This window comes from Lagopus leucura, unplaced genomic scaffold (genome assembly GCF_019238085.1).
Source record: "Lagopus leucura isolate 7727_CA_CO unplaced genomic scaffold, USGS_WTPT01 Super-Scaffold_73, whole genome shotgun sequence".
Taxonomy (NCBI): Eukaryota; Metazoa; Chordata; class Aves; order Galliformes; family Phasianidae; genus Lagopus; species Lagopus leucura.
This window is the reverse complement of record NW_024962252.1, coordinates 19,366,316-19,380,237: the sequence shown is the minus strand read 5'-3', so window position 1 is coordinate 19,380,237 and position 13,922 is coordinate 19,366,316. Positions and strand designations below refer to the sequence as shown.

The 13,922-nt window shown below is 36.1% G+C and overlaps 1 protein-coding gene across 1 annotated transcript in view; it reads left to right on the top strand.

The window, feature by feature from the left end:
• Positions 1-13,922, top strand: part of EYS (eyes shut homolog) — a 643,894-nt gene that overhangs the window by 137,327 nt on the left and 492,645 nt on the right. The window contains exons 9-10 of the mRNA XM_042889745.1: positions 8,996-9,193; positions 11,463-11,584. Of these exons, the coding sequence (XP_042745679.1) occupies positions 8,996-9,193; positions 11,463-11,584 (320 nt within the window). The remainder of the gene's footprint in view (positions 1-8,995; positions 9,194-11,462; positions 11,585-13,922) is intronic.

Sequence of the window (13,922 nt, the reverse complement as noted above, 5' to 3'; positions counted from 1 at the left end):
GCATGTATATGTGTTAGACCACAGAAGAATATCTCCTGTTCAACATCAGTTTATATCTGTTTTTGCCACTCTCTTGATGCTGAGCAGCCAAATAAAATTTCATTTAGGGAAAAAAATAGAATGAGTGCAGAGAGCTGTGAAGGATGCTTTGTGTCACGTAGGAGCTTTTTATAGATGGAGAAACAGTGTATCCATGCTTATGGTATATGGTCTAGGAAATCAGTATTGCCCCTAAGCAATAAAGAAAAAGGTTGACTTGGAATTGCTGTTGGCTTCCATATGAAATATCTGTGGAACTTCTTTGGAAATTTTTCTGTTATTTCTATCAAGCTTGCTCTTGTTTCTAAAAATTAATGTCTGGATGGCTAAATTCAGGTGTTTCTGTCTCCAAAACTAAGCAGGTCAGTGAGCAGACTTTTAACCTAACCAACTGAAGTACCATCTCGACAGTCCGGGATATGTTAGGCACCCACAAAGCACTGGTGGATGTGACAAGACCTGTAGGAGACCTATGACCTTCTGGTACAGTGCTAAAAACCCCAAATCATCTCAAATAACCCTAGATGAGAAATCTGTCCATAAAAATTCAGTGAGGTATGTGCTGTAATTTCAGCTCCGCTTTCACTTTGCACCTTGGGATGCACCTTGATCCACAAGAAATATTTTCTAAGCTTTTACAGCCACGAGTACTTTGGGAATACTGCCTCTCTAAATCCAGTCATCTACAGCAGATCAGGGGTTTGAATCTCATTAGTTATGCTGTGAGAATGTTGTACAAGTACCTTGGTGACAGGGAGGAGATTTATGTTATGTAGATGATACAAAGTATATTTATTGCAAATGAAAATCTCTATGCATCTTTCCCTTACTCCCCCAAAAGTATGTGAAATCACAGTTTTTCAAAGGTTTAAAATATGATAAACTTTTTCCCTGGTGGCCCTACAAATAATGAGGGTATTTCTCTTTATCAGAAAAAGTTGATCATCAAGTTTTGTTTTGTTTTGGTTTTGGTTGGTGAAACAAAACTTTGCAGCATTATTTTTCTACATGGCAGGTCTGCTTGTGATGTAGAGATATCTGCCAACATGCAAATCAGAGTAAGAAAACAATAATCCTGGTATATGTTGTAAATAATACCTGTCCAATCTGGTAAATTTTAAGCAAATGAGAACAGGATCTTAAAACACAGAAGGATCTGTCTGCCTGAACTAAAGGTGAGAATCAATATAGGCAAAAATGATATCCACAAGTTCAAGGCCATGAGGAAAAAATGAGTTTAATACTAGCTTTCTGTACACATTTCTGTATGTCCACATACATTAGTAATTTCTGTTGAGCTCTGATATATTAAAGAAAGATAGAAGAAGAAAACAGCAACAGAAGAATTGCATATTATTTATTAGGACCTACTGCTACTGTTTTCTATATTAGCATTTTTCTTTTCATTATTTCAGAACGAGTGAAGCATAATTTTTATAACGAAATCTGAATTGCACAAATATACATATAAATTTATCTTCACTGTACAGTAGTTAAATATTTTAAATGAAAAAATGCATCTAAATAATACATTCAACTTTTCTTTTTGTCTGGTTTTACAGAAATTTATACAGGTATGGAGCGGTAATATGAACATGTGATTTTCATTTGAAATTTGTGACGTGGGTCTGTCCCTTTCTTTGTTCCATCACCGTTGCATGGCGTGCATTATTATATAAAATTAAGGAAATATCTTTTATTTGAAAGTGCCAAGTATTGCTTTCTGAATATTCTTCATTTAGAAAGAAATGATAACAAACCTGTTGATTTTCAATTTGTACAGATATCACTGAAAGAGATTTTTCACATACGCAGAATCACAAAGCTCTTCACATAAATTATAATTTGCATTCCACTGAAAATAAGGAATTCCTGTAAATTTGAACTGAAAGAAAAATGCTGTATTTATAAAGTGTTAGAGTAATACTTGGCTTAGTTTTGAGTAATACCAATACGTGCATGCTTCTGCAGTTATTTTTTTCTTCCTATCATATTCCAGAGTACGTTAGATTTTGTTTATGTAGATATACTGCATTGTTTTCTTATGCCACAAGGCAGATGAAACTAAGCAGCTAGTTGATAAAATAATTGCAGGCTTCTCAGAGATATCTGTGAACTTTTCAAAGTTACAGAAAAAGACAATTTTGTACACTTATAGAGACAGTTTAATCTTTGTTTTTTTGTGACATTTATTCTTTAGATGTTCCAAGACCTCAAAATTTAAGCACTTAACTGATTGCTTGTCACAGTTCCTGAGTCTTCCATTATTCTATGATATGTTAATGAAGGCCTCTTGTGATGGGGACTGTAGAAGGTTGATGAAATCAACAATACAGATTTCTCTGATGTGATCAAATTATTTTGTAGATTAAAATGCTTTCAAAAGAATGATGTTGGGAATACCATTAAATTGCCCATGAATTTGGAATGGGTCTTACTAGTAGATCTGGGATATTGACAGTTCATAGTTTCACAGTGCATCTACCTCTTCTGACCCTCATCTGATGCCCAAGGGTAGGTGATACTTCCTGGCTGGTTCATCACCTCTTGTCCATGCCTCCACATGGACCATGATGCCATTTCATCTGTCCTCAAAGCTTCCTGTCCTCGTGAGTACATATATCACAATAGTACTAGATCAGTTAATATTATTTAAGACATTGGTCCTCAAGTGACACTCTTCTTGATCCAGAACTAGCCACAGTTAGTTTATTTTCACTATATTCTCATAATCATGCCAGCAGTTTGCAATCAGATATATTTTGTCATTGATTCCTCTCCTACTTTTACTGTGAAATGCTGACTTTGAAAGCTGTTGTCAGATTTAATTCCTTAAAATGTTTGTTGCAAATGGCTTTTTTATTAAATTATTTTTCCAAAAGAATAGCAGCACTGAAGAGATGCCATTTTTGATTATAAGAGAAATCTGTAGTACACATCAGAACATTTCATGCACAAATTTATGCTGAGCAAATAATAACAAACATCAATCGTTTTACATAAGAAAATGGAAACTAATGACAGGTCATTTATTTATTACATCATTTATATATATATATATTTACTTTAATAATGGCTTTAACAAATCAAGGTATTATTCAGGTAGAAATCACCTATTTTCAGATTTCACTTATGATATTTAGTATCCACTGTGAAAATATTACAAGCAAATGCTGTAGGAGAGATAATTGATTAGAACTAGTAGAATTATATTTCTGATCATGCAATATGCTTCTCACTATTAAACAAAATAAAAGTGTTTTCCAAATAAATTATTCATTAGTTGTTATATATTTTATGTTCATTGAGTTATATTCATTTGATATATTGTGCCACTGAAAACTGAAATGTCCTTCAACTGTGTAAATTAATTGCTAGTCCATATTCTTTTGTTTTGTGTATGGTTTCTTACTAATGGAGAGGCTTTAAATTCTCTAGTAAAGGCGATCTCTTCTTGTAATCAATAAAATATAGTCAAGACTTAAAACAGCAAAAATGTTAAACGTGTCTAATTGAAATGAGCACGGTTGGAAAGATATGCTGAACTTATTAATTTATTAATGAACTTCCATGTTTGACTCTTCCACATTTGATGTGTTGGACATACTTACTTCCTTTTTTCTGTCAGCTAACTATGTTTAGTGAACATCATCTTTTTTGTTCTACGATGGCAAATTTAAAAATCCTTATATGTGAGTGGGAGAAGACAGCTTATGCTGTGTTTCCTAGTATATAGCATTCCTTTCTGTCAAAAATCCCAGACTTTCAGAAACTTACCAGATGAAAAGCTCTCTAATATTTAGGTAAAAATAGGTGTAGAGTATAATTAATCAGCTACACATTCACAATTACTTATTTCCTCAAAAATAGTTTAAATTTTATTAAAAAACAAACAAACAAACAAACAGAAAATGCAGTAGATGTGAATCTCTATTCTGATAAATTTACTTTCATAAACAAATGTTGCATCCCTACTCTGTTTGTTGCTTGATTTGACCAAGTAACCTTAAATGTACATTTACAGCCTGGTACAAAATGCTGATATGGCAGCAACAGCAGAAGGCCATTCATCTTACTAACACATAACCACAACTGCCTGTTACCATCCTGTGAATATGTCCTTTTCCAAAACATTCTAATTTAAATCAGCAAACATAATTTTCTTGTATTCTTGCTGCTTACTAATTAGTTATTTAATAATGAATGATTTTCATGCTTGCATTAAAAATAATACAAATGCTTGTGATCCTCTGAATGAGGGAAGAGTGTTTTACATTATTGATTCTCAACACTGACAGTAAAAAAATAATTTACTCAAGGAAAGGAACTGAGTAGGTAAGATAAAGTCTTCTTTTCTTTTATTTCCAGCCTCCTAGTTGGTATAGGAATGAAATCTCTCACACTTTAGTCACAGAGAAAAATTTTCCAAGCAGTGATATGCAGGAAAGCTGTGTGGGAGAAAAAGAGGTTGCATTTCCAATTAAGATGAGGGTGAAGTGGCTTGAAAGAAAGCACTGCAAAAACAATTTAGAATACTACATATAGTTAGTATAGTATCATCTGTTTTGGCCTCATTTGGTAAATAGGAATATTACCCTAGAACTTTATGACTAGATTTTAATTTTCAGTTCTTTATACTTGTAAGGACAACATAAATGTTTTTGCTCTATGTGCTGTAACTTCTCTATTGCTAGAGCAAAGGCAGTAATTTACATTTCTTCTCATTTCTTATGTAGCGGGAAAATGTCCGTTTTGTCAGGGAAATATATATTTTGGTGTGATGTCAAATCAGTGCATACATCACTGAAATTCTTGCCCTTCTGGGGATGTACCAGCAAGAATCTGAAGAGGTATAAATATATGCTGCAGCTTGCAGAATAGCATGACTAGACTACAAAGAGGTCGTTTGAGATGTAAAGATCAAAACCACCTTTGGCAACAATAGCAGTGAGATGATGGAGTTTATAATCCTAAAAGAATTAAGAAATGCACGTAGCAGGTCCTTGACATCACTGAGCTGACTTTGGTCTGTTTAGGGATCTCTTTTACAGCTCCCATTGGTGATTTCACTGAAGGGAAAACAGATTTATCTTGATCCTACTGATTTATCTTGAGGGATAAGTCAAAGTACAAACCTTCCCAGTATACAGGAAATCAAGCATACGTGGCAGAAAAATTTACAAACTGGGAACAGAAAACCATGTGCAAAAAGGGTAAATGCAAGGAGGGTTGGAACAGGATGATCTTCGAGGCCCCTTCCAAACCAAGCCATTCTGTGACACTATGATTCTATGACTCTTGTGATTCCATGATTGATTCAAGCTCCTTTTGTCAGAGTGCACAGTGAAGACATCCACCCAGGGTTTCATTAAAAACAAAATGAAAAAAAGCAGAACAATAAAACCTTATCATCAGAACATAAATATGCCAATATGTGGTAAAACTAAATTTATGACAGCAAAAGAAGAACATAAAAGTTTACGTTATCTCTTATTTTCTGAGTGGCCTCATCCCTTTGTCTCCCATCTGCCTTGAGATATTTATAAACATTAATCCGATTCCCCTTCAGTCTTCTTTTTCCCAGGCTGAACAGACCCAAGTTATTCAGCCTTTCCTCATAGAGGTGCTCCAGGCCCCTTATGATCTTTGTGGCTCTCTCCTGGACTCCTTCCAGGAGACCCTTGTTTCTTTTTGAACTGGGGAGCCCAGAATTGGACACAATATTCTAAATGGGCACCAGGGCAGAGTAGAGGAGAAGGATCAGGTCCCTCCACCTGCTGGCCACACTCTTTTTAATGCACCCCAGCATAGCGTTGGCCTACTTGGCCACAAGGGTGCACTGCTATTTCATGGCCAACCTGTTGTTCTCAGGAACACCCAAGTCATTTCCTAAGAGGCTCTTTCTAGCAGGTTTTCTGTGCACAAACTTATTCATACAGAACAAATATTTTTAAGTAAATGTAAACCTGTGCCTTTAGAGCATAGAACCTTTGTTTCTTCTCTGATTATTCACAAGTTGTGCATCAAGACTCTGTTATGCTCTCCTCTGAAAAGCAGTTAATATCCAGCACTTGTGAAGGATACTACAGTAGGCAAAAACTGATGCACTGTGTCCTGACCTCTGCTTTATCTAACAAAAGCATCTGCCACCAAATAATGTAAGAGGGCAGGCAACTCTTATTACCATCAACTCAGAAGAAAAATAAATACTGCATTACTGGACCATCTGACAGTTACGCTTGTGAACTATGTGTTAAGCTTATTTAGAGGAGTGAGAACTCCACTTTAGGAATCAGCGAGGTCTTCACTCATGTCATGCTGTTGTGACATGAAGATGAAAACTTTTGGGCAAATCTCAGTAAGCCATATGGTAGCTTTTGTTATGCAGTTTCAGGGAATTCCAAAAGTCATGTTGTGGCCTGCAAGAACACTGTACATCAGAGAGACTACTGGTGACAGAAAGACAGGAAACAAGTGGTGCCATTTTTTTTCTCCTCCATTAGTATCACTGCATTGATCAGATAGTTGATTGTATGTTGTTATTATTTGTTAGTTCTATTCCAGTTCTATTCCTGCTTGTTTCTTTTGCTTTTGGAAGCTGCAAAGATAAGCGCTGGCAGACATAGCTGCTTTAAACCAGTTTTGGATCACCCCAAAAAGGTTAAAGTCACAGTCTAGTAAAAAAGAAGGAATTGTTTATCCCTTTCAGGATTCACGAAGCACTCCAAAGATCCTTCTCTTTACTGCTGCCAGCCCTTAAATTAGGTTAGCAAAGGCCTGACCCTGGGTCCACCCCCTGCAATGGCACAGGTGAATTGCTTCCATCTGTGCTCTCAGGGCTGGCTATACTGCTTCACCAGGTGCTCAGTCACAGATTCAGGCCATGACCTTATAATTCCCGTGCAGAAGCACTGAGAGTTCAGCCTTCAAATTACTCTGCCTTACAGCAAAGATTCAGCTCATGTAAAATCCTTGGGATGTTTTGGAGAGTATGTTTTTCATTATTAAGAAGACCCAGTGATGGCCAGTGGGCTACTATGTAAGTAACAGTCCCCATAGGATGAACAAAATGTGGAATAGGCCAAAAACATTTTGCCTATACTGGCAAAATACAAGCAAAGGAGAAAATACTTAGGTTCAATGTACTTTGGCCTATACTAAGCACATCACAGAAGTGAGTATGATGGTTCTCTTTTGCACAAGAGCCTGAATCATTTTAGTGACAACATATCTCGGTGCATATAAGTACATTTTTCAAGTTAAACTTCAATATCATTCAGTCTAATAGTCATGTTAATACTTAAGTTTTACAATGAGTTTTTCATCCCTTCACTATATCCTGTATTTTTAAGGATTGTTAAGCATTCAAACGAGCCACTGAATGGCACTCAATGACTCTGTAGCCTGATCTCAACCACTGTGTTGTAGTTTTGTTCTTCTGAAACCATAAAAAATATTCAATTTGTTGCTCCAAAATAAGCTAACCACTTAACTGATTCAGTTTCCCAAAATTACATCCAATAAACTGTATGAATAGTCAGTTCTGTTAGCAATTGTATACAATATACAAAACTGCTAAATATTCCAGGTGACTGTCAATTACTTCTCAAGAATTCTTATCTGAACAAAAATTGGAAATTCTAGGGACTATAATACATCTCACAAATAGGGCTTCTCTCGCATGCTGTGTGCAGACACCCAGCTGCTGGCAGCAGGGCTGCAGAGCCTTCTGTGACGTGAGGCCAGGGCTGCCTGGCTCCAGCAGCCCACCACAGGACATAACTGGGCTCTGCATGCAAAAATGCTGCACAGCAGTTGCGTAAGAGGGTGATGAAAAATAATGTGAAAGAAACAACCCTACAGACACCAGTGTTACTGAAGAAGGATGGGGAGGAGATGCTTCAGGAAGGACTGTCTGAGCAGCCAGAGCTGGGGCAGGAGCATAAGAGAAGTTGGCAGAGGGTCTGAAGGACTGCAACTGTGCACACCACCTTTGGTAGGCACAGCACATACACAGCTCACAGAGCACTAGTGGAAAGGCAGACAGGCTCCACAAGTCCTCAGAGAGCTGGTGCACAGCTGGTTGCAGCCCTGAAAGCCAGCAAAGTCTGCCTGAAACAGCCTGAAAGAACAGACTTGCCTCCAGCAGTGGTGAGGGAAAGGAGAAGCAGCTTTACAATCCCATTTGATCTCTCTTATGTCTGCCCTCAGTGTTTTGAGGCTTTGCAGCTGGAAAACATGAATCAGCCTTGTTTATGTGCTTACAAAGTAAGATTCACTTTAAAGGACCTTTAAATCTTTTAAAATCTATTGCAAACCAAGGATTTAGATGAGGGCGTCTGTGACCCAAGATCACAATTACACAATTCCCTAATTACCCCAGAGAAATGTACATAATCTATTACACATTAGAGTAGAATACAAAGAAACTGTAGGAAGTTCTATTTTGTATTTTATGTACTGTGGAGGTAGCCACTCATAAGTAAAATAAAAGCAACAACACATAATTTAATATATATTTAATAATATATTTAATAATACAAGGTTACTCGCACTTCATTTATATATCATTTATATACAAATTGTATCGTAGCTGTAATAATATCATAAAGAAGTAACAGGAAGCTGCAAATTAAAATTTATTTCTTTAAGTGCAGTTTTTGAGCTACTTTAGTGAGCAAGGGCAAACAGAAAAATATAAAAGGTACCCAAGTGCTATTTTGATTTTGAAAAACAATGTCATTATATAATCAAAACAGGAACAAATAATCCTTTTTGGTTTGTAAAAAAGCAAAGCAAGTAAGTGTTTCTGCATGGCACTGTACATATACATCTCTGAGAGCCTCCAACTTAATTTTAAGCAGTAGTCTAAAGAAAATACAGCTCACAATAGGCAGCAGCTGCAGGGATATGTTCATTAGTTAAATGCTGACAGCTTTGCTACTTTTCTTTTCAGGTTCGAACTGTGAGTTTAGGCCTTGTGAGGCCAGTAATCCCTGTGAGAACGGAGCTGTGTGCACAGAAGAAATGAATTTGGATGCTTTTCCCCTTGGATTCCAGTGCCAGTGTGTGAAAGGTTTTGCAGGTCCACGCTGTGAGATCAATGTCAATGAGTGCAGTTCTAACCCTTGCCTCCATGGATACTGTTATGACAGTAAGTCAGACTGGTTACTTCCTTTAATGTAGAGTAGTCTTTCTGTTGAAGCATCTGTAGCTACTGAGCTGCTCTGGGGAGAACAGTGGATAATTTACTGAAATTTAGCTTGTCTGGAGTTCCACAGGCAGTGCCTGGAGGATTATTTTTGCCAACTGCCTCGACTCCTGGTCCTGAGGTTTGTGTGTTTAGGGACAGCTAATGAGAAATTTTAATGAGATTTGTGCTGTCTCCTTTGATACCTAAATTAGCCAAATATATCTTACACTGTGCATCTGATAAGAGAATAGTCAGTTACTAAAAAGGAGCTCGTAGAGCAATTAAGCACTATATGTGATAATTCTAACAAGTCCAAAAATTGCATTAATTATCAAACATGGAAAATAGAGTGTCCATTTACTATAATGTGCTCTGTATCATGTAAGCATGTAACTGCCTCTTTTCCTGATAATCGTATTTGCATGCTTTAGAAGTAACCTAATGATGAATAACATATTCTGTCTGGATCAGCAGGCTACACTGAATAGCAGGCAGTACTTAATGGAGTACTTAATGGAAAGTGTTGTGGGTTAAAACCTATCAGAACCCATTCTGTGCTTGGTAAACAAAAGGGAAAGTGGTAATTTTCAGAAAAACTTACTAACTCTCATTGAAAAGGGGAATGATATCTGGAGGTCACATAGTTAAACCTCCTACTGGACTAATGTCTTTTTCTCTCTGAGTTTTCAAAGCCCTTAAGGAAGGATGGAAATTTCAGAAACACTGGAAAGCCTTTTCCACTTCTGCACTACTCTTGTAATTATTTCTACGCCCTCAATATCCTATATGGATCTTCTAAGCTATGATTTTTATCCATCAGCCCATATCACTAGAAAAAGGAATTCAGTTGTCATTTCTGTAACTGCTTTTGAAGTTATTAATTCTTAATTATCTAACTACTAACTTTTTCCTGAAGGGACTAATACATAGTGAGCCTAGCTGACTTCACCTTTCCCCATACTTGAAGCACTGGGCCAACATGAGAATTTCCCTGAAATTCAGAATTCTTAGGCAAATTTACCAAAAATTGAATTGACTTGCTGTCCTAAAGTTCTAACTCCAAATTGCTAAGTATATGATTGCCTAATACTCTCCTAGTTAAATAAAAAATAATTATGAATAAGCTTTAAGAATTCCATGTTTTCATACATGGAAAAAAGATGATTGGCTTCATAATTTGTCTAGTACAGAGTGTCTCTTGAGAAGCTTAAAGATATTTTCTATTCACAGTATACTCACTCAGGAACATTTTTGAACTGGAACTTAGATGAGATGCAGTAAAGTTCTTCATGCCATATGTTTTTGTGGATGGTTTGGCTTTGTGGTACCTCAAAATTGACTTGTACCACATGGACGTGTCAGTTCTTCTGCACTGCACTTTTTGCACTGACTGTAAAAAGCTCAAATACTGAGGAAGGTGTAAAGCTCTGAGCAGATAAAAAATGCTGCTGCTCTGGAGGACTTAACATATTTGATGAATATAATAGCAGCTCTGTGTATAGACACAGTGACAGACTAGATTCCGTGGTAAATCTCAGAGATAATGAAGAACCCAGGGACCTCTTTGAGTTTATAGGAAATCCAGGCCTGCATGAGCTGCAATTATTGCTTTCACAAACTCCTTATACAGATGTAGCACTCTAAAGATTGCTCTCCCTTTAGATTATTAATGATGAAAAACAGATATAATTGTTTTTATTACCTTGCTAATATTGAAATGAGGCATAAATATCCATCGTAGGCTAAGCTGCCAAATTCTAGGCAAGTTTTTCTTTAATGTAGTGCTATAATAGAAGGCATTTCTTACAAAAATACAACCTCATACCCAACCCCCAAAATGAAAACAAACAAACAAACAAACAAGAAATTCACAACATTTAGCCATCCCAATCTCAGGCACAATATAAAAGATAAAATCTTATATACACAGCTTTATGAACTAAAATTCTTTATTAGCTCGTGAAATGTCATTACTTTTTCAGAAGCTAGTAAATGAAAATTGATTTATAATTCTTATGTTAAAACATTTGATTTTTTAAATTAAATGCAGTGCATAATATTAAAAAAGGTGTTTTAAAGTAATGTGTTTAATTTATTTCCATTCTAACATGTCTACACTTCTCATGTACACCATTGTGATGAGTAGTCATTACTGTGGCTTACTTAAATTTACAACATTCAGTTGTGATACTGAAGCAACCCTACTACTGAAATACTATCTCTGTTACAGTTGTCAATGGCTTCTATTGCTTGTGCAACCCAGGATATGCAGGACTAACGTGTGAGCAGGACATTGACGACTGCATAAACAACGCTTGTGAGCACAATTCTACTTGTGTTGACCTGCATTTGGTTAGTAAAACATATTTTTTAATTAAGATGTTTGTTCAGTTCTGCCCAAAAGCTAGAGTTATGTGTTCAGGACTGTTCCAAATCCTGAACATGCACTTAATCCATTCACCTATTAAGAGCTTTATGTTTTGTCTTCCCATTTTTGTATTTTTTTTTAAATGTAGGTTTCCCGGAAAGTAATGCTTCCTATTTATTTGTGTGGAAACTACAACAGTCATAAAGAGCACAATAATACTCCTTGATAGAGCAAATTCTCAGCTACGCAAACTGTTTTTTAACATAGTCACCACCATTGACAATGCATTTTTACCCATGACAAGCAAGAGCCACATGCAGAGCTTATAAAAATCCGCACCAGTGCAGGTGACCAACTGTCACTGTCTTTATTGCTCAAACACACCACCCACCACCTCACTGCTCACATCCACTATTTGGTCTTCATAAATGTTCAGCAAGCGCTAGTGGTTGTCAACAGGTGCAATTTTTCCTGCTTGGAGAAATTCAATTCCACACATTTGCTTCATACACACTTCTCTGTCAGACGCCGTTTTGTCAGACTGCCCCTCTGCTGCCATCTGTCACATGACAGCAACTAATGGAATAATTGGTGGGAAGGTTCAACCTCTGCTGCCATGCTACCAGTATGTGCCTCTGACATTGTGGACCAACATAGTAAAGTAGGAGGCATTACTTTCAGAGCAGACTAATAGAATTATTGTTTATTTATAATCATGCAGGCAATGAATGTTTTTATCATATAAAATTTGTTATTGAGTCAATATGATTATTTAGGGAATTCAGTGAGGAGAATATTTTCAACCACAAACTTTTTCTGTGTTTGTGGCCTTATTTAGGTGACAGTAATACTCATTTACACGCATGACATTGCCCTCAAAGGGCTTAAAAATTCTCTTACTGTGCAAAGTTACTTTAATTTAACTACTTCAGCAATTAATTTCAAAACTATTCAGCTATATTAGTTCCTGAAACTTGAAAAGTGGTAAAAATAACAACTTCTCAGAAATAAAAAATGATTCCTTCATGGAAGGAAAAGAGAGAAACAAGCATCAGCATGTTTTAAAATTTGGCACCAAGCCTGGCCCCTGTTCTGTGTCACAATCCTCAGAAATCCTAAGTCAGAAACCAATTTGTTTTCAATGTACTCAGTAGGAACACTAAGGCTGTATAGGACAAATACTGTCCTTCAGGAACATTCAAACTGTCAAGGAAATCAGTTGTGATCTAAAAAAAAAAAATGGAAGAAAGATTGGCTTTTTAAAATTTCTTCTAATTTCTCCCAGCATGTTTGTAACAAATTTAAATTAACAAAATATTAAAGAAATGAGTAGAATTCAGATCAAAATGCTTAGCCAGGGATGATTTCAGCCACCCATATGCAGATGTCCACTTTGAGTGAACTGAACAACACAGTAGATGCTCCTGACTGTATAGGCCCCATATGGCTACTGTCTGATTACTAATGCGGAGATAGGCACTCATGTTTCCAGCATTCCAGCTGAATTCCATCTAGGCAGCCCAGAACAATGTGAGGAGTGTGGGAATGCGGTGGTCTTTGTTTGGACTTTTATTATTATTATTATTATTATTATTATTATTATTATTATTATTATTATATTTAGTATATAAAGGAAATTGCACTTTCTGCTAAATCCTGGTGGTAATCCAGTTATCACTATTTCCTGAACTTGAACAGAAGTTACATGCTTCAGTAGACTTTTCTCCAATAATATACTCTCATTTCCAGAACTGTTTCTTATTTTTCATGGTTAGAACACATAATACTTTCTGTAACTATGCTTTGAGAACTAGTAAGTACTGTGGATAAAATTCACTGCCTTATATGGAGATTACACAGCTTGTGTTGCTTTTGTTGTTGTCTTTGGACGTTATTGCAAAAGCATACATTTTCTTTAGCACTAGAACTCAATATTTCAATCTCTCATACTGGACACATATTGCCATATTAAAATCAGGTATTTCAGAAATAAGTTTTATGCTAGTAAGAGACTTTCTGTCCTAATTCTATTAGACTGTGTTGTAAATGTGGATATTCTATGTATTACCTGTCTGCAGTTGATGCATTAACTGAGACCTGAGATGGAATTAAAGTGGAAATATATACATGCAGAAGTTAAAACAAGACCCAAAAGTATCAGAAATGAACAAACTTACAGATACTTTGCATAATGAACATATAATTCCACCAAGAGTGTTTGCTAAACTTCACAAAATGAGTTGTAATACAAATCCAGGGGGAGTTTTTAATTTAGGCAAAATTAAACCTGCCAAAAAATGGTAGCAATTTTTAATACTAATT